Source organism: Haliotis asinina, chromosome 10 (assembly GCF_037392515.1).
Source record: "Haliotis asinina isolate JCU_RB_2024 chromosome 10, JCU_Hal_asi_v2, whole genome shotgun sequence".
In the NCBI taxonomy this organism is placed as follows: Eukaryota; Metazoa; Mollusca; class Gastropoda; order Lepetellida; family Haliotidae; genus Haliotis; species Haliotis asinina.
The window spans coordinates 29,070,141-29,097,507 of record NC_090289.1 but is presented as its reverse complement, the minus strand read 5'-3'; the positions used below and the strand labels follow the sequence as shown (position 1 = coordinate 29,097,507).

At 38.9% G+C, this 27,367-nt stretch overlaps 1 protein-coding gene across 1 annotated transcript in view; it reads left to right on the top strand.

Moving 5' to 3' along the window:
- Positions 1-2,420: 2,420 nt before the first annotated feature.
- Positions 2,421-27,367, top strand: part of LOC137297997 (cilia- and flagella-associated protein 65-like) — a 31,468-nt gene continuing 6,521 nt past the window's right edge. The window contains exons 1-34 of the mRNA XM_067830015.1: positions 2,421-2,533; positions 4,522-4,777; positions 5,242-5,380; positions 6,006-6,136; positions 6,613-6,727; positions 6,871-6,955; positions 7,561-7,706; positions 8,642-8,755; positions 9,159-9,267; positions 10,015-10,130; positions 10,403-10,552; positions 11,206-11,334; positions 12,265-12,333; positions 14,469-14,564; positions 15,067-15,147; positions 15,685-15,739; positions 15,870-15,955; positions 16,359-16,485; positions 16,842-17,010; positions 17,274-17,412; positions 18,091-18,230; positions 18,593-18,677; positions 18,931-19,089; positions 19,205-19,370; positions 20,219-20,347; positions 20,948-21,104; positions 21,878-21,946; positions 22,410-22,538; positions 22,773-22,857; positions 23,105-23,263; positions 25,681-25,791; positions 26,205-26,282; positions 26,371-26,484; positions 26,983-27,141. Coding sequence (XP_067686116.1) covers positions 4,548-4,777; positions 5,242-5,380; positions 6,006-6,136; positions 6,613-6,727; positions 6,871-6,955; positions 7,561-7,706; positions 8,642-8,755; positions 9,159-9,267; positions 10,015-10,130; positions 10,403-10,552; positions 11,206-11,334; positions 12,265-12,333; positions 14,469-14,564; positions 15,067-15,147; positions 15,685-15,739; positions 15,870-15,955; positions 16,359-16,485; positions 16,842-17,010; positions 17,274-17,412; positions 18,091-18,230; positions 18,593-18,677; positions 18,931-19,089; positions 19,205-19,370; positions 20,219-20,347; positions 20,948-21,104; positions 21,878-21,946; positions 22,410-22,538; positions 22,773-22,857; positions 23,105-23,263; positions 25,681-25,791; positions 26,205-26,282; positions 26,371-26,484; positions 26,983-27,141 — 4,026 coding nt within the window. The 5' untranslated portion in view covers positions 2,421-2,533; positions 4,522-4,547. The remainder of the gene's footprint in view (positions 2,534-4,521; positions 4,778-5,241; positions 5,381-6,005; positions 6,137-6,612; positions 6,728-6,870; positions 6,956-7,560; positions 7,707-8,641; positions 8,756-9,158; positions 9,268-10,014; positions 10,131-10,402; positions 10,553-11,205; positions 11,335-12,264; positions 12,334-14,468; positions 14,565-15,066; positions 15,148-15,684; positions 15,740-15,869; positions 15,956-16,358; positions 16,486-16,841; positions 17,011-17,273; positions 17,413-18,090; positions 18,231-18,592; positions 18,678-18,930; positions 19,090-19,204; positions 19,371-20,218; positions 20,348-20,947; positions 21,105-21,877; positions 21,947-22,409; positions 22,539-22,772; positions 22,858-23,104; positions 23,264-25,680; positions 25,792-26,204; positions 26,283-26,370; positions 26,485-26,982; positions 27,142-27,367) is intronic.

Here is a 27,367-nt window from a genome sequence, read left to right as displayed (position 1 = left end):
TCTGCGTGATTTTGCGTCAGTCATGGCGTCACGCTGCACTAAAAGTTTGACAGTTTCTTATGAATTACCAAATGATTTCATTGTATCTGTATTTAATTTGCCATTTCTTGCTACGATACTCTTCCCCCGAATATACTAAGCGTATTGAGCCATTGTAAGCAATGATTAGACGTCTGGATGTTGGAAAATTTCCGAAAATGCTACGCAGTGTAAAACTGGAATTTTTCTTTGTTTACATTTCATTCGAGCTCTGTCTTTCGAGCACAGCGTTCGTTTTCATACCAAGTAGATTTTGTTTCGTTTTGTCTAGACAGTTGGTACTGGTGACAAAGACCACTTGCAATTTAATTCTAAGATGCTTGGGGAATTCAATGATGCATTTGTCGCAGCTAACTATGAAGTATATATGATGTTATAGGCGTCTCAATACCGGCCTTCTCGAAACGTGATTTTGTAAACACTATCCAATACGGTGACGTTTCAGAATTATCATTACTGGTTACATGAAAACTTGATATCAGTGATCATTAATATGCTATTTGTGAAATTCATTACTCCCAGTAATTATCCGATTTTCACATTTGAAAACACACTGCAAATAACGCTGTGAATCTCGATTTTGTACAGTTTGAAAGTTGACGATATTTACGATGAAGCCTATTTTGAAAGGCGATTTTAAGCACTTTAGCTTGGTCTGATGTAATAGTGGATGGTATCAAGAAACTGGGAATGTTCCGCAGAATCCACAACTGTGAAGTGTTTATATATGCGCGATATATTTAGAATTTTATTGGACTTCAAAGTGAGGGATGTAGAGGAAGGACATATATGTCCCTGTGGCATCCAGGGGCCCGTTTCACAAAACTCTCGTAAGCCTAAGAACTCGTAAGTTTTCTCGTAGCCATTGTACCTCCTATATTGTAACACAGGAGCTACGGATGCTACGAGAAAAGTTACGAGATCTTAGGCTTACGAGAGCTTTGTGAAACGGGGCCCTGGGGGTTAAATAGAGCGACTGACATCATCCAACTCTAGTCGACTCTTGTGATGATGATATGGGTGGTAAATGCATTGTTACCTCAGTGTGTTTCTTGATCCGTGTATACACCACTGTGACGTCACAAATTTGACGTCACAGTACACTTATTGTCAGGACAATCTAGGGCCCTAGCTGGGTCCCGTCTCTCATACAGCAAACGGAGTCGGCCGTCAGTTCAGTTCGGACTTGACGTAATCTCCATAAACTCATGTTAATCTAGTGTAGCATTAATAATTTTCGTAAGACAAAAAGTAAATTGTGCACATTTGTGATAAATCATCTTACCTATAATGACATAATTTCTGTTTTATTTTCTGGTGCTTTTTTATCGAATGGCAACGGTTTAATCAACATATGTAACATGGCAGCCTATTGGACTGTACATTGTGTAACCACACGTAAGTTTATAAATGTGATGTCATTAGTTAAATAGTGGTCGGAACTGTAATTATGGGCAGAAGACGATTGCAAATGTACCTGCCTTAACGACGCGCATAGAGAGGATGAAACCAGCCTAAAAATTTAAAAATTGACATGAGAAGATCTGTCTGACGTGCTGCCTTGGAAACGCAAAGGATTTGTTTTCAGCAAATGGTATCAGCTCTGCCTTTATCTGATGTTGATTGCCTGTCCATCCGCTTAGTTTAAATATCAACCGTTGTTACCGCGTGATTCGGAAAATGGTTGGCCAGCAGTCTGAGGTACTGTCTTGTTCATGTCCCATGGGTTCCCAGCAAGATGGGTTCCAATCCCGGTTTATCCGGATTCTAGTTTTAGATTCCTCGTCACATCACCAAACAATTGCATTTGGTGAAACAAATGTGATAAACATCTGATACTAAAGCCAGTGTTATTTCATACTCAAACATAAACCACCTATTGATACCTCATGATACAGAACTGCGTCTTTGGTAACTCTAAAAGATAATTGTGTCTACAGATAGTATGCCTACTGAGTGCGAAGCTCCTTTCCCTTAGCGAATAGACTAGGGGAGAGACATATTCATCTATTCACCTGCCTGTTTAAATGTTAAAACAATAAATAGCAATTTCACCAACTTCTAGAATGGCCATTAAACAAGTATAAAATCTCAGCTAGACAATAGTCACTGAAGCGTACGTAGACTCCTTGGACGAAGTACTTGCGTGATAAGCGCAAAATCTTATTCTTAATATTTCAGTAAAATGTTACATGATATGTAAGAGAGAACTGTTTGTTTAGCTTGATTTTTATTCATAAACAAAGACAATTAAATATTATGCGATTGCTCCGATAGCGATATGCTACGTTAAGGGAGGTAACTATGCTTTATCTGTGTAGCGCAAGCGCTGCCTACCCGGGACACCAGACTACGATCTGCGTTGCTTGGCAACTTCCGCCATGATTGTTTTTAGTTTACAAGATGGCGGATCTCGTCTTCACTGTGACACCCGATAAACATTAGCTAAACCTTGTCATGGATAGAAACTGAGAATAAACTGACCACAGAAAAGGTAAGGAAATCTTGATATCAAAGTTTAAATTGTCACCATGAGCATTTTGAAATCGTTGAAGTTATCTTCGCAACCAATATCGAAAGTAAACATGATCAACGAATTTGTAAGAGAAAAAATGTCGAAGTTATGTATTGAATTGTTTTCTGAACAGATGCCTTGTGAAGGGGCTGTCAATACATAATGATAGTCAATAATACCAGTATTAACGGTGACAGCTCATTTTGTGCGGTGTATTTTTTAAATTTATTCTGTTAGATGAACCATGCATGCTCTCAAATTTATTTTATTGTGCATGTTTATTTTATTTGTCCTTGTGTTGTTATAAACTTTTTGGTTCGTATTTATACATTGATCTTTTTTATCCATATTGACAGTTTGTAATGCACTATAGTAAATGATGCAATATTTTGTAGTTGAAAATCTTTTGTGTTCAAATTCCTCCAGCTAGATGAGAGCTGTGGAAACTGAAAAGTTCGAGAATGTTTAAGGACAGATTACACCCTCAGAATAAGACATACTTATGCAACCCCACCCCACCCCCTCCTTCCACCACGACAAAAAAAATCTAAACAAAGCCAAAATCCCCCAAAAGTCAATAAAAAACCCTCAATAACAAATACATGCATCTATCTCCCAAATGCATTTGATGCCACTTAAACAGCATCACATGGCAGTGTGACTATTCTTAAAACTGGGTGATGGGAAGCATTTTATAAATTTCCAAAATAGAAGTTCAATATTTTGCTTGCAGGAGCCTTAGGAAAACATTTTCTGTCTGTTCTGAACATGATTAACATTATAAATGACCTTTTATTTCAAGTCACTCTGTGTGCAATCAAAAGAAGGATTAAAGAGGATTATCAATTGTAAAAAAACAAACAGATCAAACAGTATTTTGTTGTTTTAGTATAACACACTTGAATGAAGTAAACTAGCTATTAAATATGATGAATATTCACAAACAAACATTCTCAACAGTGTAAAGTTATGCGCATTGCAGAATGTACGCACTTTTATTGTCCAATTACAATTCCAGTGTTTTTCTTGCATGTATGCCTTTCCCTGCATGGCAGTATTTATTGTAAATCCATTCATTAGAAAACACCTGGTTAACTCCCTTAAAATTAGTGATTACATTAAAATTGTATATGTTTCGATTCTAATCAATAATCGTTCACCACAAGGCCTCCAGTTATCAACAGTACATTTGGTTTCCCATTCCCATGCTAATAACTATAATGATAACAACGACCATTGATCAGGTGTGTGCTTGTCGTTATCACTGGATTGTTGAAGACAAATCCCAATGCATCCAAATTTCAGTTGTCATGCATAATTTTTAAATGATGTATGGAGACATCGTGAACCCAGCATTTATCTTTTTTTATTCTTTTTTTAATGTGTTCTCTTGATGATTGTAGGTACAGTGGACTCTGGCAATATCGGCCTACGTAAACACCAGGACTCTGTCTACATCAGTATAAAATTTCAGTCCCGTCAGAAATGCACTTAATTATCATTTGGAAACATCTGTAAATGTTGACTTCTGTCTACTCAGGACATCGGCATTGTTTTTCAGTCTGAATTAACAAATTGTTATGAAAACAAATTACGTAAAAACCAGCAACAGGAAAGATGGTCCAACCCTTTGATGCAGTTAGGTCCAAATGATGTAACAGTTACTCCCGAGAAATTTGAGAAATGAGAAGTGTCAGTCAGTATATTGTTAATTAGTAAGTGGTACGTGTCACTTACATAGAGTTATACATAGTGGGCAGGAGTTACATGTTATTGATTCAAGGGTATTTAAGGTAAAATCAACAACATAATTCCTGAGGTTATTCAGAAATGGGAAACTTCCAGTGTTTGCCAGCGTCACAGGCAAACTGCCTATACCATCACTCTGTGAAAACTGGCATTTTTATTTGATTTTGTTGGTATTGACAGTTTACACTGTACTATAAGGTCTTTTGTTGTTTCTTCAGTACAGAGGAAGAGATAAATAACCAAAATGCCCACTGCTGAGGTAGCCCAACAGATGACCCCGTCAACATATGGCAACATCGGGAAGGTGAAAACCGACATTCTTCCTACAGGAGTGGCACCAGCTGGCAGGGTCAACAAAAATGGACTGGAAGTCACAGAACAGCTCTTGTGGCAGGGCTGGGAGCCTGGGAGAGAGTATACCAAGAATATTGTCCTCAAGAACATACAGATCAAAACACAAAAGCTAAGATACAAGTAAGCATTTGGCAGTGTTAACCCTGTTGCATTTAGAGCTTTAAATGACACAATCGTGATCTAAAACTTAACAAAGTAGCTTCTTAAACAGAATATATCTTTCATCATCACAATTTTCAAGTGAAGCCCTTTGAAGTATTTTTGCTAACACAGTTTGTGAAAAGAAAAGGATTTTGAAGAATGTTGTTGTGAATCAGTGTTCCTAAATAATAAAATAATTAATTTGAAGATCAATAAATGCAACTATATCGATGTACATCATTCTAAATTTAACAAGGGGTGGTAGGGTAGTCAAGTGGTTAAAATGTTCGTTCATCATGCAGAAGACCCGAGTTTGATTCCCACATGGATACAGTGTGTGAAGCCCATTCCTGGTGTCTCACCCTGCTATAATATTGCTGAAAGCGGTGTAAATCTAAACACACTCACTTCTTACCTGATCGTGTGTTTTGATTGGCTTCCAGAGTTCCAAGTTCCCGTTTCTTCAGTACTGTGTACCCAAAGCCAATTGTACTTAGTGCTGGCACTAGTTTCACCCTCCCCATCACATTCCGTCCTTTGGAGAAAAAGCAGTACGAGGACAAGGTTCAGTTCAGGACTAAGGTGAGGTTTCATGTATAGGAGAAAACACGCACCTGAGGTTTAATAGACAGTGTAAAATTGATGGGGGAGATATTTCCCGAACCCGATAGTGTTACATTATCTACCAAAACCAAGGAGAAATGTTTTCTATAACATATATAGGTCAATGATAGATAATTACAATGTGGATGATCATTTAATGAAGCTACATGGGAATAACTGAAGCACAAGTAAACTCAGTTCATGATATTAACTATAAATAAATAATTCAACCCCATGTCGGCCTGGTAGAGCATCTCCCTACAAATCCGAAAGTTGCAGTCTTGCTTTGGAGCTTGCACTTTGAGCTGAATCTTGAACAGTATTTTCAATTCATTTCAAAAGACAATTACAAAAAGTAAAACCTGGTAAGAGGTCTTACTAACAAAACAAAAATTTCAAATGCGGTTCCTCTGGGAAAACGAGAGATGACCTAATATATACTGAGAAGCAAACTTGAGGTTTATATTCATATATAAAGATGGAGACTACAAAGTGTCACCTAAAATGAAGTTGATATTAGTTGATGTGATTCCAGAAGTGGAAGTATGCATGCATGCAGCAGTAAAAAAGAAAATGAACTTGGATATGTTTATTTCTCTTGCAGGATGGGGACTTTGAGGTGTGTATCAAAGCTATTCTGCCACAGACTGTCATTGACAGCCCAGCACACCTGGACTTCAACATGTGTGCCTCCAAGGACTTTGTGGACACGACATTTGAAGTTGTAAACACTGGGTAAATAAATTACAACTTTTGCTAGCATGGCAGAAATGAATGTCATTGAATAATGTCAGCTTTGAGTATATATATACAAGACTAAATAACATTTGTTGTCAGTGAGAGGTACATAGCATTTGTTGTCAATGCAAGGTAAATAACTTTTGTTGACAGTGCAAGGTAACTAATGTTTGTTGTCAGTGCAAGGTAAATAGCTTTTGCTGTCAGTGCAAGGTAAATAGCATTTGTTGTCAGTGCAAGGTAAACAACATTTGTTGACAGTTCAAGGTAAATAACTTTTGCTGTCAATACAAGGTAAATAGCATTTGTTGTAAGTGCATGGTAAATAACATTTGTTGACAGTGCAAAACAAATAACATTTGTTGACACTGCAGGGTAAATAACAGCAACGTTTCTACCAGTTAGTTACACAAGTATCTACAAAGACTTGTCCTGTGAGTTTTTCCAACAAGGTTCTGTTTATGTTGATGTAGAGATGTTGAGACCAGCATTCAGTGGGAGGTGAAGGAACCATTCGTCATCGAGCCAACAGAGGCCAACCTCCCAATCAGGTCATCCTGTCAGTTCAAGGCCACCTTCAAACCAGAGGTACCAACACTGTTCACACAATGAACATCTCAGTGTGTTAAGTGTGTAACTGTTAGAGAATGTTCTATATTAATTGGGTGTTAACATCATCTGTTCCATACAATATTGGTGTGGTTAACCTGATGTAATATGTTCTCTGTCAGGGAGCTACGGTTTATGAAGCAGAAGCCTTATGCAAGTACGGAGCCGACGGAACCTTATCGAAAATTATAAAACTCAAGGGAATTGGTAAGTCAAAGAAGATCACTGCAAGTGGCCTAATGATTGTACAACAGCTGACTGCAGTAATGGTTCATGTATTTCCTTATTATTATTATATATACCTTTACATATTTTATGCATTATATCATTGGTTATAAACTGAATAAACAATATACCCAAGCATGAGGTTTGCTTCCTATGTTTATTACATCTTTGTACTTGTCCACCATTTTTGTTGCTGTGGTCACAATGCATATATAGGTAATTGGCCCGTTGTATACAATAAGTTGATTGTGGTCAGTTTCTCCTGTTTGTTGATCACATGAATCAGCTGCTATTTTCTGTATTGCAATATATGCATTTCATTTGTCACCAGTAAGATGAAAATAAACCTAATTTTGAAAAATTCAATGTGGCTGTATCATTTAAATGTATGATCATCCATACTTGTAACTGTTGCCAGTATACCAGGAATACACCATGGTCTTCTAATTATATCTGATTGTTGCTATAAAATCGTCTGAAATCACATTTTCTGTATATCTGTAATATGTGTCTAAGCTGAGGTTATCTGAAATGTTTATTCTGCCATTACCAAAATTCCATCATACCTTGATTTTATTGGTCATCAGGTAAATATCCTCACCTGCTGGTGTCGAGCCCAGGTAAACCTGCAAGCAACCTGAACAGAGACAACCTGGAGGCTGCAGTGCATTTTGGGAAGACCCCGGTAGGATCTACTATAACAAAGTGGGTGGAGCTTCACAATCTGTCTCCAGTAAGTATCGTCCTTGTCTTGGTTCTAGTCAAGGTTCTGTACATGAAGAGGTGCTGGGGCATACAAGTGGTTCAAGTGTTTGTTGGAAATTTGATTCACAACATGGGTGCAGTGTGTAAATTTGTGTCCTCTTCTTAGTTATTGCTAGACTAGCTAAAGGTTATGTAAATATCATATGTACTCATTTCTATTTTTGTCAAAACTAAAATATGTCCACATGTCTGGCTTTGCCAAGATTATACATTTCCATGTGGAAAGTTGGGCTACAATGATTCAGTTTGATTTGTCAAAAATTGAATCTGACACCAGTTTTGATTCTTGATAACCATTTTGACTATTTTTGTTTGACATTTTAATACCTATTTAAATCATTTCCACCCAGCCAGAAGAAAATTTTGTCTCCTCAGGCAATAAGGCTAAATGTGATAAGTTGATGCTGGACTAAATATCCAATGAAAATTGTTGTTAGCAGCTATTGTCAAGTTGATGATGGATTCACATTAAAAATGCCAACTCTGAGAGTTAACTGAATTCAGATTTTTTTACTTGTATGAAGAATCGGATCGGAAATGATTGAATCAAGGGTTCAGTATCTAATATCAAATCAAATGAAGGTCTGGGTGAATCTTTTGCAGCCCAAGTGGAAAGCATTTGTAGCATTAGATGTCATATCTAGGGCAGATCATTTATGCTGACTCTTTAAGATGCTCATGAATATCTTTTATTAAGAAAATATGCTACAGTGCTTACCAAGTTGCCTAGAAACACGTCATGCAGTACAATATATATATATATAAACTGCATGAAGATGCACCAGAGCTTACAGATTATAGTTGGTTTTTTTTTCATAATGTTTGTGTTTGTTTTGATTAAGATAATTCAGTAATACTGACTCTGACACCGTCGTGTTTAAGTTACTACGTGTTGTATTACAGGTGAGAGCTCCATTCCGTGTAGAACACCCAACAGGTATCAGCAGGATCGACACTGTGTTCCACTGTCCTCAGAAGATAGGCATTGTTCCTCCGATGTCCTTGGTTAGAATACCGGTCAGTTTTATCATGCAACTTCCTCTCTGCTGATATTCAGGTCTGGTGCATGAAACAGTGCAAGAAACATTTCAGTTTTGTAATGTAATCCAAACTTTGTCAACCTAATGAAATCAATACACAGAAGATGATTTGGAAAGTGCAAGAACATGTGCCTCAATGGATGTGACACTTTGTAATTTTAGATTACACCCTGTGAAGTCTTTGGTAACTTTATGCCATGCTCAGCAATGTTTCCAGTCATATGATGTCAGTGTGTAAATAGTCAAGTATGGATGAGACAATCCAGTGGTCAATAGCATGAGCATCAAAGTAGATATTTGGGATGTTGGCGGTCAGGTATGTGTTGCAGCTGAGATTGGTGCCCACATGTCATGGAATGACTCCTGTTTCTGTCACACAGCTGACGTTCAGCCCCAACACAGTTGACACCACCAGCATCGACTACTTCAACATTGCTGCTGTTGGCAACATCAGTCAGAGCATTGTCAAGTGCACTGGTTCCTCAAAAGGTATGCAGTTCATGTGTCCTTTTAGTCAGTGGGATTTGGAAAGCCCTGGCAATGATGATTACATGATATGTTATCTACTGTTCTTTCAAAACTTTAGACTTACTAGGGTAAATATAACCACTTACTTCAGGAAACTTTTCTAAACTAACCTTTGCAAAATATTCCTCAGTGTTTAAAGGTCCTGTTTACACATGAACAGATGTAGAGTTAAACAAATTTGTAATGTTGAAAAGATCATTGTCATAAGTTCAATATTAGATAAATATCAGTGAATTCTTAACAAAACATTACACCAAAATGCAGTTGTTCAAGCATGATATTTTCACGTGCTTTTTAGCTATTTGATGCATGATCCTTGTGCAATTCATCTGCATAAGGTTTTCATATGGTTCCCCAAAGTTAGTGGAGAAATCATTCTTCGATGTAACCACATGTATCCATAACATGTAGTGAGTGTTTTAGGTGAGCCTAACCTTTTGAAAAGAAGTATATATATATATTCAGGTATATATATTTGTTCAACTTTGGTTTATCTGTTTGAAGAACAGTGGATTTGTATGCTTCTCAGTAATCACTCTCAGGAGAATATACAACTCAAGCTGCCTTGAGGATTTTTACAGCTGCCTGTGTGAATACAGGCACATCTTAACTAGGTTTTCTGTAAAAACTGTCTGGCTGAAGTGTCAGTACCTCATAGAGGAGTTTGTTTGATTGGAATAATGGACATGTTGGCAATCTCTCTTCAAGGTCCAACAGTACAACTGAGCTCCAATGTTGTCAACTTCATGGAAGTCGACTCCGGTCAGACAGGGACTCGTACTGTGGACATCATCAACAGCAGTGATGTGGAGGCAGTGTGCCAGGTATGTCAGATACATATATGTACCATACGGAGATCACCTGTTACTGCCACAGGTAGCATTGTTTATACTGACATGAATATAAGCAGTGGACTATTGTCTAAAGGCTTCATTAAAACTCACTCACTCACTCACTCACTCACTCACTCACTCACTCACTCACTCACTCACTCACTCACTCACTCACTCACTCACTCACTCACTCACTCACTCACTCACTCACTCACTCACTCCATAACTGCATTATATCCCATGTTGTCTTTTCTTTCTTCCAGTTTATGATCGACTGTGAGGAGAGCGTGTTCAAGTTCCAGTTCCTGTCTGGTGTCCTAAAGCCCAACTCTGTGCAGACGGTCATCCTCCAGTTTACACCCACCCACCCCATCAACTACTACAGGAGGGTCACCTGCCTCATCCACAACCAGGTGGGGGGACCAGTTCATTGTTACAGTCTCTGATTTGTGTTTCAGAATGGGATTATGTAACTCACGTTCCTGGTGACCACAGTGATAAAACTACGCCCAAATTCACTGCATGGTTACTGGAAATAAGGATTAAGTCCTTTGTCAGTTTCACATGTCAGAGATATTTACATTATATCCAATTTTCTCATGAGATTTGTGTTTGATATTGATTTTTTAATGTGTACCACCATTCTAACAAATTCTTGCTTATGAAGATTAACAATAACCGGAAAATGCAACAGTTTTTGAAATGAAAGAACTGTTCAGAAAAGATTTTGAATTTGGAGAATGTTTCCATTTGCTTGCCTGCATGTCTTCCTTTATTTAACTCATAAATATAATAATGCTTACAGACTAAATGAAAACAACACCAAAAGGCCTTACAAAAAGTAACTTATATCTCCAGATATTTTTACACAATACAAACTGACTAACTTGCAAAAAATCTGCAAACCATAAGATAAGAAACATACAATCAAAATCAAATGTGTTTATTGTGCATGTGAAGTTTAGCCAAACTGTAGAGATATTGAATAAAGGTATGTATCTTAGCACATCTGACATGACATGGATTTACCCAGTATTTGTGTATATACTGCCGGTTGTGTTCTTAGGGTCCTCTGTTCCTGGACATGCTTGGGACCTGTCACTCTGAGATGGTCAAACCGGCGGTCCTGCAGAAGAAACACCTTGACCGCTTCAAGATGCATGTGGAGAGAGGATTCTCCATGTACCCACCTGAGGTAAGAGCTGGTTAAACCTCCACTGCTTGGATGGGTGTAGATCACTGGTGGTGCATTGTCATATTGTATCTATGTGTTAATATCATGGAGAGACTCTTCTCGTTGTTGTATCTTAAATTGTCTTCAGACCCTTTGATTTCATTTACTCAACAGCCATGGTTGTAGGTAAGAGATGAACAAATGATATCAATTCTTTTTTAGGAGATCTTGTTTCGGGATGATTGGACGTACTGTGTCTAAGAAATCAGAACACCCTTTCCTAGATAAACAATGTTTAGTTCACCATTGTCACCATAGTAAAGTTGTTGGGTAGATAGTGCAGGTGTCCTCAGCACTGCCAGTATATGTGTATAGACATTGTCTTGCCCGAGACGTGTGAATGTTAGGGGTAGATTGACCATGGGATTTTGATTTGATGACACCCAGGATAAGCAAACTTTGTGTATCAGAATGTGCTGTCATCCCACAGATGATATCCTTACCTTGTCATCTTGCTGATGGGGTGAATCTCTTTGGTCATGTGGACAAGGATCAGATCAGAAACTCCATGGTTTAAATCCATTTGTGAAACCCAGAAATGCTGTCAGGAACAGAGAAAGTTGCTGACCTGGCTTGGCTTCTCCCTATGTTCTTTTTGTAAACACTATCAATTATAACTTGTTTCACAATACAGTGATAACTTATTATCAGTAATAGATATTATACATTGGATGTATGATAATCACAATCAGAAAAAGAATATGATTCAGGTTTTGTATCAAACCTATACACTATTAAAAAACAGATTTTGTGATATATAGAAATGCTCCTACTGTTCCTGATTTCCACTTCCATGCCATGCAGGCTGCATGTTGTACCTACTCTCAGTACTGTACCAGTAACACCTGTGTATCACCCATGTGTCTGCACCTGGAAGTATGTTTGTTGCAGCAACTGAATGAGCTGCTGAGGGAAGGCAAGCTGGAGACTGATGAGGAAGGGCTGATCAGGATAGCTCTGGTAGGTAACAGTACATAGCAATGACACTGTCGTCTTTGGTGGCCATCTTGGATTTCCTGACTGGGTTTATTTTTTTGCATATCTGTGTCTGTGATGGAGTTCAATCTTAAGTATAATCTTTTATATACACATTTCAAGCATTATTTATTAATTGACAATGAAATTATGAAATGTGTGATCTGAATTACTGATATTTTATCACCCTTTCTTTTAGTTTAAATATTAATAATGAATATGACTTTATGTTAAACTGTACATATTGTATGCTTCCACTACCCTAGCTCTCCTTTGTTTGAATTTTATTGTACATGATTTGCATTCCTTTCAATACAAAGTCTAAAGTTACTATGATAGTAAGACATCTTGCAAGAACTTAGTTGTGTTAGGTCTCATCTGTCTTCAAAAGATATCACTCCCTGTTCTCCATGTGTTGTTCCAGCGGACCAGAGTGACACTTTTACTACCTGACATGGTACTTCCTCCTTTGTCTATACCTGGTGTATCTTAGCCTCTCCTGATACTGCTTGTAGTTTGTATACAATCCTGTTGACACTATTTTACCTCGCAATAGAATTAATATCTGTTTTAACTCTTGTAATATTAGTTAGATGTGTAAAATACAACTGCTTATTCCCTTGCCAGAGTTTGGAGCATTTTAATTATATTTTTGATATTATACATTGAGAATCTGACTAAAGTGTGTTCTGATGGTAATATGTTTGCACAAGTTGATGAAAGGTTAAAGCTGCCAAGGTGTTTTAGCTTTTTATCATCAACTGTAGATGTATTTGATATTAAAACACACTTTGATGTAGTTTTTCAGTTTGTTAACACCAATGATTTGTGTCTTGTGTGTAGAGTAAACATCTAACTAGCCTGAGTGACTTCAGTGATGTACATGACTTGTGATGTCACAGTGATGATAATGTCACCATGGTCTGCAAAGCATTCTGATGCAATGAAATTACAGCAGTATTTCCTAGAACACATTGTTTTATCTCAGCCATGTGTCTCCTATGGAAGCTTGTTTTCTATTGGCTTACTGGCCTATGATTTGATATTGATATTTTTTTCTGTTAAAGAAGGTCATAGGTTTGATTGACAACCGCGTCATATCAAAAGATGTTAAAATGTGGTACTTGTTGGTCCCTGGCTAGTGCTGGGCATTCACAGGTACAGCAAGACTGGTTAGTTCGGAGTCAGTGTAATGTGCCTGAGTGGGGTATTCATGCTTAACTGTGGCTTAGTAGCTCCATGAGCTAGCACAGTAAAACCAGCTGAAGTCGGGGCTAGTACAAGCAGCCACACATACACATGCATGCACATTGTCATAGGAGCAAAATATTACTGAACATAGTAATTAAATGCTAGTCATTAACATATAACATGTAAGTAATAATTTTGAATAATGAAATGACTTGCCAGGACACTCGAAACACTGTAAAATCTTCAATGAATCATTGTGATGGAAGCTCTTACACAAATTACACACAAATTACTTATGTTGGGAATTAAGCTAGGCCTTTGACATGATGAGTAAATGCATTAACCACTAGCCTAGCCCACCATCCAGCGTTGATGTAGATATAGTATCATAGACACATAGTCATGTAGAGTATCATTACATGTGTTTTGTCAGTTAGTGAACAGTAGATAATTGTCTGTGTTCAAATAGTAGCCCAGTTTAATATAATGTTAGCTGTGTGGCTTTTCTTTTGGAAGTATTTAATTAGACTTTAGTATTGATAATATTCTATCACTGGTTTTGAATGCACAAAGCTATTTACAAAGTGGTCAAATGTAAAAAAATTATATTTGGGATTGCCTTTTCTCGGTAAAATACAGATTCTAGCACTTTTGTTGGGTTAAGTCCCATCTGGGATTCAAACCTAAACCCTCAGAGTCAGGGGTTCAAATATCCCATCACCCGACACCCGGGACAAGTCAGTTTTCATTTCGGGCAATCAAATACATGCTATATCACTGGTATAAGAAGAAGGTTTTGAACCATGTTTTGAAAAAGATTTATTCTGCCTTCCATTTTCAGATGTAAATAGATTCAATTATCAAGAGACTTTTAGTAATGTCATGGCAATATGGTATTGTATGAAACACAGTAATGATTTTGTTGATAGACGGAACCAGTTGAGATGAAGGAGAATGAAACAATGACGCCAAGCATTCCTCCGACAGATGAATACTTCAACGATGGATTCCACTGTGACCTGGTAGTAAGTGCTGTGCTTTACATTCTCCTAATGGTGATTCTTCCGGGTTAGGCTTGCCCCCTGTAGTCATCACTGGTGGCAAAAGATGACTTCCTTGACCACTTCTCAGTATAACCCATGAAGATCGTGATTAGAATTAGTCTCCAGCAACCCATGTCTGAGAGAAGAGGCAACTAACAGGATCATGTGGTCAGGCACGCTGCTATTGTGTAGATGGATGCTCATGATGTTGATCACTGGATTGTCTGGTTCATTTACACGCTGCCTCATCATAACTGGAATATTGCTGAGTGCACGTTTTAACTTGTGAGCTAAATTAAATGTCAACAAAATGCTATTTTTTTATGATTGTTTCTTTTTCTCAATTTATGCAACTTGAATGTTCATCAGTGACCTTTGGGAATGTTCAGTGTTTAACTGACACAAGCCACCTTGGTATCCTCATCTGGTTAACCAAGTAGAAGTAGGAGATGTGATAGTGAAATAATGGTGCTTCAACTTTCAGAACTTTGTCCCACATGTGAGCACAGATGTCCACTTGGCTGACTTTGGCAACTGTCAGAATCTGAGAGTCATTGAAGACAAGGTGAGCTTACTGACCATGATCATGTTATTTAGCATACTGCTGAAGTAGTCTACAATGTTCATTTTAGATGGCTTAATGCAAGGTTTTGATATGTAAAGAACATAGGCATATTTTGTGTTTTCTGATTACAAGATTATGTTAAAAAAATGAAAAATGTAATATATGAGATTTGTGTATTTTTCATTTTACCATATTATTATGCTCTTTCGAGATATGGCCCATGAAGATCTGGGTTAGAACTGATCTTCAACAACCCTGCATGTTGTAAAAGGCCTCTAAAGGGATAGGTCGGTCAGGCTCGCAGACTTGGTTGACATATAACACTTGTGTAGATTGATGCTCATATTGTTGATTACTGGATTTCCTGGCGCAGACTTATTTACAGACTGCTGCCATATAGCTGCACTATTTCTGAGTGATGCGTTAAACAACAAACCCACTAACCAATCATCCTTAGTGATGTGATTATTTAGAATTTCTTAAATTCAGTTGTCTTGTCTCATTGCAATGTTGATGCTATTATTGTATTCTCTACAGACTGTGAATATCACCAACCATACCAAGGGCAAGGTCACTGTGCAGTGGATGGGAGGTAAGGATGCAAGCTGTCATCATTGTTACCATTTCCATGTTCAGTACTCATCTATGTTTTGTCGAATAATATCAACTGAGTTTATAAAGCAGCTTGGGTGTAGAGACTGATGCTTCTGATGTTGTTACAGAGGGAAGTCACACGTTCTCGGTCTACCCCACTGTCATGGACATCCCACCCCTCAAGAGCTGTTCTTTCCAAGTCTCATTCAAACCGGTGAGTTGTGACTTTCTTATATCCCTACACTGAACACTACCATTTTAATGACTTTTTAACTTCAAGTAAATGCTTTTGAGTGTTGAAAAGTAACCACTGATTGAAATATAAAAAGTTTTAGAGGTCCATGTCAATGCCTAATGCCAAAGATTTAAGGTGTCCTTAGATCCAAAAAAGACATGAGCACCCCAAAGGACCCCAAAGGGCCCCAAGAGGTGTCTTAAGTTGGAACACTGACATCTGGGTCCTGTCCAATTAATTTTTTTGAGGACCAGTGGAATGAATAAAGTTGTGATTTGGTAGTCTAGTGTTGTTAATGTACCATCTATTACTTCTGTGTATCAAGGAAAGGTTAAACCAAGCCCGACTGTCTGTATTCGTGTCAAATCTTTGGTTCTTCCAGAATGCCCCAAATCAGCTGTATGGAGCCGAGTTGGAGTGTTTTGTATTCTACAAGAGCTTGCGTGACTATCGGCTGGTAGAGGAGGTCACCCACTGTCCACCATGGTGTTTGACTGTCAGCTGTACAGGTAGGTATAACACCAAACCGATCATCCTCTCATATTACATAATTAAGGACCAATGGGGATTCAGAGTCAGAACACATCACCTGGAACCAATGCTGGTCCCAACTGGAGACTTGATGAATTGCATTTTCAGGATCAGAAATTTTATGAACTGCATGTATTCTTACTCTGACAGGATGGCGTGGTAGTCTAATGGTTGATGGATTGTCTGTCTACTCATGATACTGGATTGTCTAGTCTAGAGTTAATTAGTTGAAGGTCACTGTGAAGGTCAGCTGTAATAATGCTGACTGAGATGTAACAACCACAACTTACGGGTGCCGAAAGAAGATGACATCAACATTGTTGTGTTGCTCCAGGTCACACCTTCATGCCCAACAATGAGACCTTCCTGCCACGTTACAATGTCAACAGCCCCAAGCTGGTGTTCCCAGCGGTGAACGCCAAGGAGTCAACGTATCGCACACTGTGTGTACATAACAAGGGCACCACACCCATACTGTTTGATCTGGAGAAAGACCCTAGCAAGTAAGCCACTTTCACATTCATGTTTTGTTGAAACAAAAATGTAATTGATATAAAACTGTAATATAGGGGTCCAAATGTAGAAACGTGAAGGTGTTTTGTATAATTGTACTGTACTGCTAAACTGTTTGAAAAGCTGTATATTTCTTATAACAATACCTACAACACTTTTGTCCTTATTTAATTTTCTGATCATCCAGAATTAACCATCTGGCACTTGTACTTTGTAGGTGAATTCTCACTTCCTAGTGCTTTATTGTTTCCAGCACATTTGCTGTAAAGCCAGCCAAAGGTCTTTTGAAAGAAGGTGTGCAGATTTTTATGGTGAAGTGTACACCTGCTGAAGTGAAGACTTATCATCATGCCATGCTTCTCAAGCTCAATGACAATGACAAGTACAGCAGGGTAGGTGGTGCTTCATTAGTTTTCATTAATAGTGTTCCAGTCAGGACAGAGTAATTGGATATACATGACCTCCAGGGTTAAAGGAGATAATGAACATATTGAAGCAGAATTCTTAGCACCATCAAATTCCAGTTGGTGTGCAGCAGTTTGAGAGTAACACGAGGTAAAAGATTTTGATGAGTGAGTGAGTGGTTTCACAATCATTCTGCAATGTTTCATCAACATCACTAACATGGCCATCAGAAATATCCTCCTCACATTTTACCCATGCTAGGATTTTTCAGAATGCTGAACAAACACTTGAAGGCTAACTGGGTTGTTGATGCAAAATGATGTCATTTTGCTGCTTTGTTGAAAACAATACAATGTGGAGTCATGCATGTTTTCAGCGTGTCACAGACTTACAGTGCCGTTACTTGATCAGTAGGCCGACAACTGAAACTTGTTTTGTTTTTGTAATTGTATACATTTGAATCATTTTCTTTTTAAACTGATTTATGAACTTGAAATTTGGTTACTTATTAACTTTTATGGAATTTCCTAAACCTTTTGATCTTCCAGAGCATGTTGCCAAAGTATTCATTCCTTTGAGTTAGAAGATGTGAAACCCCTTCATACAAGTAGGTTTTTCACTGACTGTAAGACTTGTGGTGTACAGTGTGCTATGTGTTTGTGTAGGCCTTGCAGCTGTGTGGGTCAGCGGAGTCTGCAGAAGTCATGATGGATTCCAGTGGAGTGATGTTCTTCAAGCCTACCTGTGTGGGGACAGCCTCAAAGAGGACATACTCCATCAAGAATGTCTCAAGAATACCTCTCAGGTGATGTAGCCTTCATTGTGGATAGTTCTCCCTGTTCAGCAATATTGTCTGTTTCAAGATTAGGCTCGTGTTAAGAAAACTATGTTACTGTATGGATGACAACATCTATATTACATTTTGATTCAAAGTTTCACTATCAATTCTTATACCTTTGTCAAACATATATATGAGAATCTGTACCAAAACTTTCCATCATAATATATGAAAGAAGTTGTCATCCATATAGTTTCATATGGTTCTGATTATTCATGAACTTCTTCAATGACAGTCGTTCTGGTAGATTAGTGTGGTGCTGAAATTTAAATTATGCGCATTGTGTATATCGCATATACATGTTTTAACATCCTGATGTTTACTTGTAGGTTTGAGTGGAAGTTGAACCATGCGGACTCCAAGCTGCTGAAGGTTCAACCTGACTGTGGCATCATTCATCCTAATGAATCACAGGTAACTCTGACAGAGCCTTGTAGTTATTGTACCTTTAGACCAGAAAGTACTCCCTTCCACTAAACTTTGGGAGGAGTTTTTCAGGAACTGTTTTCTGTATGTTTTGACTTTCAGACAAATTCATTAATGATACTAACAAATTGTTTTTTGCTCTTAAATTCATATTAATACTGATAAATATTTGAATTCTATCAATGCGGAATGATTTCTGCTCCTATGGCCCTTGTAATGGTGGTGTGTATTTGTTGTGTAGAGCCAGACTTGGTCGTTCATCCCCGGGGGTGAGGAGAAGTATGTGATGAAGCCAAGCCTCATTGCGTGGGGGCAGGGCTTCATGACCAACTCATCTGGGGGCAAGAAAAAACAGTTCAAGCTGCGTGCTATTGGAGAGGGATCACTCGGAGAGATCCTGGTAAGTGAACTTTCTGGATGACAGAGATGGATGTCCCAAATATATGGTATACTGGTTTGGTATCTTTGTTGTCAGATGTCATTGAATGTTTTTCATTAATGTACACTCATTGCAGGCAGAGGAGAAGTACTTTGACTTCGGTGACATCGTCGTTGGCAGCTCTGCCTCCCACCACATCACCCTGTACAACAGCAGCAACTGCAGCCTCCACTACCGACTGCTGCTGGACCAGCATGTTGATGGCCCGTATGCAGACAGTATCATGAGAAGTGACAAGATAGGTCTGTAATATTCTACTTATACTTTACAGATCTTTGTCCATATCAACGTTTAAAACTGAGGATGGTTCATGTGTTGTGTTGCTTGATTCAGTAGTACCTGAATCTAGGGACTCCCTCGACCTTTAACGTTCAACAGGGTGGTTGGGTAGCCTGGTGGTTAAGGTGTTTGCTTGTCATGCCAAAGACCCTGGTTCAATTCCCCACATGGCTACAATATGTGAAGTCCATTGCTGGTGTCCCACGCTGTGATATTGCTGAAATATTGCTAAAATTGGCACAAAACCCAACTCGCTCTCTCACTCTAACATTCAACCCCCTGAAATTCTCGAAATTCATGCTTATATCTGAACAATGCATATGGATCTTTGAGTGGTATATGAACAACGGTACTTGATTACATGGTCATTTAGGCTTATTGATCATCGTGCATGTTATTTTGGGTCAGTTGGAACAATACTATTAATTGTAAGCATCGTTAATGTTAAAAGAAATAACTTTAATTGCCTTATATGGCCACTTAGTAAAGATAAATTTCTGATCAATTCTGACCCCAGACTCCCCACCCCCTCCTTTTTTCCTGAAAGTTTATGAATGACCATTGAAACTGTTGTCAAAACGAGTGAAAACGAACTGTGCAGCTCACCCCTTACCCCCACTCTCTTTTTGAACTGTGCAGTCATCCTTTCTCAGAGAGCATTATCCACCCCTGGTCATAGACTTTCAAAGCTTTCTTAGCGCTAAGATAGTCGTAAGATAATGTTAATGTATGACACTTACAACTATCTTAGTGTTAAGAAAGCTTTGAAAATCTAGGCCCTGGTCTGTAAGATGGCTGCTGCATGTTTCAGGCCTTGAACTAGAGACCATGGAGGGAGTGTTGCCAGCTAGATCCAGACAGACAATACTCCTCACAGTGCGTCCACTCAGGAGAGTCACCTACCAATACAGTGTGTCCTACCAGCTCCTCACTCCAGAAGGTAAGGTATCCACCTCAACCATTCAAATCAATCCACAAATATTTAAAGTTTAATAAGTAATTGTGACCTTATTTTAACTACCATGGACATTATAGGAGAAAATAGGTCCTCAGACCCAAGTCTGTTCAAGTGAAAGATTGTGGTTACATCAAATCCAAGCTACACAGATACTCCCAGCTATTTCTTTGCTGGTCGAGACGAGGCCACAGTATTAGATAGCTGTTGTATTCACTCACTGGGATAATGATAATGTTGGGGCAGTGGGATTGCCTATTTGTTAACTTCATCTGGCTGAAGTTCTAGGTTTAATGGAGACAATGTGTGAAGCCTATTTCTTATGTAAAGTGGCATAAAACCCAACTCACTCACTAATGATAATGTCAGTTTGTGTCCAAACCTTTAAGCCTACTGGATCAAATGTGGCTCTGAAGCATAATTTTGGGATTTGTATAGTAGACTGTTACAAGTCCAGTCTGCTACACAGAACAGAATTCAACTGGATTTGGCCTTTAAACTAGTGTACACTAGGCGAAGGTTGGATACATGTTTATGACTTGTCACTGTGTACCAAATGTACTATGTACCAAATGTTCTCCCTAGGCACCAAGTCCCAGGCATCAGTACAGGAACCAAAACATCTGTGCCACATCCTGATGACGGGTGTCTTCCCCATCATGGCCGTCACGGACGCCCGGTGCTACGGCAGCGCCATCGGAATCAGCAAGAAACAGCTGTGGAACCTCTTCTCTCTTGACAAGTTAGTAGATAGATGTGATCAAAATTGTTATTTAACTTGGAATCTGTGTTGCCTTGGTATTGTATAAACATATGATCATATAATTCATAAGACCTGAAGTGTCAAAGTGTAGCAAGTTTTGATAGAGCAAGTACAAACTGGGTAAAACTTCCATGTCCTCTCATCTGTTATATATGGGATTACACTTTCTTGGCAAAATACCAATTCTAGTACTTTGTTTGGGTTGAGTCCCATCTGAGATTCAAACCCATGTCCTCTGAGTCATAATCAACAGCACAGACGTTTAACCCAGTCAGCCACCAACTTCCACTATCTTATCTGTGAACTCTGGGGGAACTCTCAAGCTGTGTGTATATGCGTTAGGTGGTTTGAATTTGTCATTGTTATTTCTCATTGTTACCTGTCATTGTTACCTGTCATTTGATAGTGTTACTTATGCTGTTAACCACTGGGTCAGACTGGGTTAGTCAAGCCATGGTTTAATTGGACCAATCCTGGATCATAAAACAACATTCACTCACTTGACCTGTGTGTCTACATATCAGTGTCCTAAACTATTACAAATATCACAGTGACACCCAATTACTCAATTTATCACTTAAGACAACATACATTTTGGATATGGCAGATCCCTAATATATGTAATGTTAGTACAAATAATGTCATGCTCCTTGTGTATCCTTGTCTAGAACAAAGGATACTTTGTTATATGATCCCAGATGTCTATGTGAAGGTTTTAGTCATTGTGTGAATGATTGTGGTTATACTTTCAGCATGAACGTGTGCCTGGACTCAGACCCATCAGCAGAAGAACTCATGTATAATGTCTCCACCAGGCACAGGTGAGCCAGTCTCAGGAGAACACACCCTTACTCTGTCATCCATTATTACCTTGTACCCATTCAATGCCAGTACATTATCTTGAAATAGAATCAAAGTTCCAACTCTAACTTTCCTCAGATTGTGTCCTGATCGAGAGCTCTTAAATTGTAATGATACCCATTTTGAAGTGATCATTTATAATTAAATGCATCATTTTTTTTTTTCATCTGAAAAGGGGTGTTCCTGGAAACTAACAGACAGAGAGAATTCCTTATGCTAAGCAAGGATTTCTGGTTGTGGTTATGATGGCATGTAAAGCTGAGACTTGTATAAGGTCCCTTTCCACAAGCAATCTTTCCCAGTACTAGCATGAGTCTGTATGTGTGATTGTGTATACCTGTATGTATTTGCTTCAAGATGATGGAGTTTGAAAAATATGCATTGACATTTTTTAAATTTTTGTAACTGACCATTTCTTTTCAGCCATCGGCGCCGTCCTCCAGTGTACACCCGTGCGATCTTGGACTTCAACTTCAGTGCTGCTCCCCTGGACAGTGAACCATGTGTGGTTAACCTGATGTTTGAGAACACCGGCACTGTTCCAACAGAATGGTGAGTCTAGATTGGTCTTGAGACTGCTACTTGGGGCAATAAGCCCGATTAGTTTTATGAAAACATCAGTGCTTTATATGAAAGCATACATGATGAGTACTAAGGTGAAATATTCTTCTTAACTGTAGCATGATTGAAGATGTCAGTCAGGACTATTATTGGATGTCATGAAGGGTATGGATTATTCATGTCTGTTTGCCTGCGGTGATCGAGTACATAGTTGATGTGTTTCAGGTCCTTCCTGTTCCCATCTGACCTGCACCTGGAGTTGGAGTACTGGGCAGAGACTGGCGAGTTTGATGAGGATGAGTTGCACCAGGTTGGTCACTCTAAGCTTCATATACCCACATTCACTCTAGGCTTCACACACCCTCAGGTCATGCTAGACCTCGTATACCCTCAGGTCATGCTAGGCTTCATACACCCCCAGGTCATGCTAGGCTTCATTTACCCACAGGTTGTCTGTGACAGCTGTGTCAGATATTGATTTGATGTAATCATCTTCAGAATGACAGTACATTTTATTTCAAATTTAGTGATGTTAACATATTGTCCTGTGTGTCCAGATGAAGGTGATGGACAACAAACTGTTCAGTATCGAACCAAAGCGAGGCAGGATGGCACCAGGAGATACTCAGACAGTGACCTTCACCTACAACCACACCATGGCTGGAACTGACCGTCTGCCTGTACTCCTCAAACTGTCCAAGGGCAGGGAAATACTGGTGAGTCTGTCCTGATCCTTGAATTTTTTTTAAGGCATTTACAAGTTGGAAGAACATGTATATGAGAAACTCTTTCAAGAATAACAACTTCTTATTCATCATAAAAATGTTTCAGACTAGTGTCTTTCCTTTCATATAATGATCCCTGTATTGTAAAAATATGGTGGGAATACATTGTTCAGGTAATGATCCAAATGGAGACATGAAGTGATTGTTATTCATCCTCCACTAGCCGTTTACTGTGACAAACGGAGACATGAAGTGATTGTTATTCATCCTCCACTAACCATTTACTGTGACAAATGGAGACATGCAGTGATTGTTATTCATCCTCCACTAACCATTTACTGCGACAAACAGAGACATGAAGTGATTGTTATTCATCCTCCACTAACTGGAGACATGAAGTGATTGTTATTCATCCTCCGCTAGCCGTTTACTGTGACAAACGGAGACATGAAGTGATTGTTATTCATCCTCCACTAACCGGAGACATGAAGTGATTGTTATTCATCCTCCACTAACTGGAGACATGAAGTGATTGTTATTCATCCTCCACTAGCCGTTTACTGTGACAAACAGAGACATGAAGTGATTGTTATTCATCCTCCACTAACCGGAGACATGCAGTGATTGTTATTCATCCTCCACTAGCCGTTTACTGTGACAAACGGAGACATGAAGTGATTGTTATTCATCCTCCACTAACCGGAGACATGAAGTGATTGTTATTCATCCTCCACTAGCCGTTTACTGTGACAAACGGAGACATGAAGTGATTGTTATTCATCCTCCACTAACCGGAGACATGAAGTGATTGTTATTCATCCTCCACTAACTGGAGACATGAAGTGATTGTTATTCATCCTCCACTAGCCGTTTACTGTGACAAACGGAGACATGAAGTGATTGTTATTCATCCTCCGCTAGCCGTTTACTGTGACAAACAGAGACATGAAGTGATTGTTATTCATCCTCCACTAACCGGAGACATGCAGTGATTGTTATTCATCCTCCACTAGCCGTTTACTGTGACAAACGGAGACATGTAGTGATTGTTATTCATCCTCCACTAACCGGAGACATGAAGTGATTGTTATTCATCCTCCACTAGCCGTTTACTGTGACAAACGGAGACATGAAGTGATTGTTATTCATCCTCCACTAGCCGTTTACTGTGACAAACGGAGACATGAAGTGATTGTTATTCATCCTCCACTAACCGGAGACATGAAGTGATTGTTATTCATCCTCCACTAACTGGAGACATGAAGTGATTGTTATTCATCCTCCACTAGCAGTTTACTGTGACAAACGGAGACATGAAGTGATTGTTATTCATCCTCCACTAACCGGAGACATGAAGTGATTGTTATTCATCCTCCACTAACTGGAGACATGAAGTGATTGTTATTCATCCTCCACTAGCAGTTTACAGTAACTGTGACAAACGGAGACATGAAGTGATTGTTATTCATCCTCCACTAGCCGTTTACTGTGACAAACGGAGACATGAAGTGATTGTTATTCATCCTCCACTAGCAGTTTACAGTAACTGTGACAAACAGAGACATGAAGTGATTGTTATTCATCCTCCACTAGCCGTTTACTGTGACAAACGGAGACATGAAGTGATTGTTATTCATCCTCCACTAGCAGTTTACAGTAACTGTGACAAACAGAGACATGAAGTGATTGTTATTCATCCTCCACTAGCCGTTTACTGTGACAAACGGAGACATGAAGTGATTGTTATTCATCCTCCACTAACTGGAGACATGAAGTGATTGTTATTCATCCTCCACTAGCAGTTTACAGTAACTGTGACAAACAGAGACATGAAGTGATTGTTATTCATCCTCCACTAGCCGTTTACTGTGACAAACGGAGACATGAAGTGATTGTTATTCATCCTCCACTAGCCGTTTACTGTGACAAATGGAGACATGCAGTGATTGTTATTCATCCTCCACTAACCGGAGACATGAAGTGATTGTTATTCATCCTCCACTAGCCGTTTACTGTGACAAACAGAGACATGAAGTGATTGTTATTCATCCTCCACTAGCCGTTTACTGTGACAAACAGAGACATGAAGTGATTGTTATTCATCCTCCACTAGCCGTTTACTGTGACAAACGGAGACATGAAGTGATTGTTATTCATCCTCCACTAACCGGAGACATGAAGTGATTGTTATTCATCCTCCACTAGCCGTTTACTGTGACAAACAGAGACATGAAGTGATTGTTATTCATCCTCCACTAACTGGAGACATGAAGTGATTGTTATTCATCCTCCACTAGCAGTTTACAGTAACTGTGACAAACGGAGACATGAAGTGATTGTTATTCATCCTCCACTAACCATTTACTGTGACAATGACCATGTCATGAGAGGACTGTTTGTGCTTTCAGCTGAACTTCATTGGAGTGACCGTGGAACCAGAGAGGCATTACATCCACTTCCCCTCCAACAAGCACCTGTTCACACCTGTTCCTGTAGGAGAACAGAACAGCCCCAAACAGGTATCAATGTGCCTTCAGTAACAAGCATTGGGATTGAGATAACTCATGTTATGCATAAGTGACTGACGATATACTTGTCTAGCCAGATGGTTCATGTACACCAGTGTGTGAAATTTATGCTGGTTCTGGTCCAGGCTAGCAAAAATTTATCAGGACCATTAAATGACAAGTTTACTGTGTTCCTGTTGGCCAGTGAATTTGGAAACAAAAATTAAAAGATGTTAAGAGTTCAAATGAATATGATAGTATTGATAGTTAAGTAAATCAGCAAATGTTATTTTGGACCAGTTAAGAACAGACAGGACCACTAATTATTGTCCACTCACTGGTCCTGTGGTCTAGCAGGAAGATTTGAAAGGTTTCTAATGCTGTGTGTGAAAATGTAAGTCAGTGATTGTTGCTGTTTGTTCCAGGTGTATGAGCTGTACAATGGGGGAGCTGTGCCAGTCAGGTACGAGTTTGACCTCACACCGCTGGAACTCATCAGACAGGTGAGTGGAGCTTAGATACCTTTTTATCATTGCTCATATGTGTGTCTTTGGAGCAATTTTGTGATTCTTTAGTTATGATTTGTTATAGGAGAACTTTGACCAGCCAATCTTTGAATGTCTGAACCCCATTGGTGAGATCCCACCAGGACGGTCCGTGGCGCTGGAGTGGAGGTTCTCTCCCTTGGAGGCCAAGACATACATGGTGAGATCACAACCCTACTGCTTATAGTGCAAAGATAAAGAATTATCAAAAATGATTGTCAGCATATTTTTTTTTTATCCATAGGCTGAGAATAGTAGTTTAGTCTATCATGATAACTAAAATATATAGTAACTTTGATTTCAAATGGGCTTGAGAAAGGTTTTGTAATGTTGTTTGTGTACGCCTGGCATTGAAGTGGCTGTCTGTGTCTTTTTGCAATAATGTTGTATGTGTTTCTATTAATACTGACTATGAGTTCATAAATTATAACCTCCTTTCTGCTGAAAAACATTTCCATACATTAATAATACCCAAAAATGCAGTGGAATTTGTATTTGTATAAAGGTTGCATTTGTGTATGCATGACCAAAGTATCAGTGCCTGCTGAAATGAGTGAAAAAAAGAGAACTGCATCATAATGTTAAGCCATGGCAATGACTAGTTGGGTAAAATAAAAGATGGCTGACATTTGTTCCTGAATATGTTGATGTGTTGTAGATCGACGTTCCAGTCCATGTCCATCAGGGAGACACAGCCATCATTACCTTCACCGGTGTAGGGTTTGACAAGCGGGTGATGGGAGACACCATGCCCATCACAGACCAGCACGACCTCACTGGCGTACCTAGTGTGCAGAGTGTGGGAATACCTGGACAGGTACTGTAATCAGTGTCATGTCAAGATGAAAATGTTGATGTTAGTACAGAGTGCATCCTGCTCTCATACCATGATGTGATAGGTTCTCCGCTGTGTTCTATCATTGTGTTGTTGATATTACTGATGACTTTTTACATTGCAGGAGTTTTTGTGATGGAGAAATTACTCTAATCTTTTGATTCCAAAAATAAAATCAATCAGCATCTTTGGTGAAGTATATATTCTT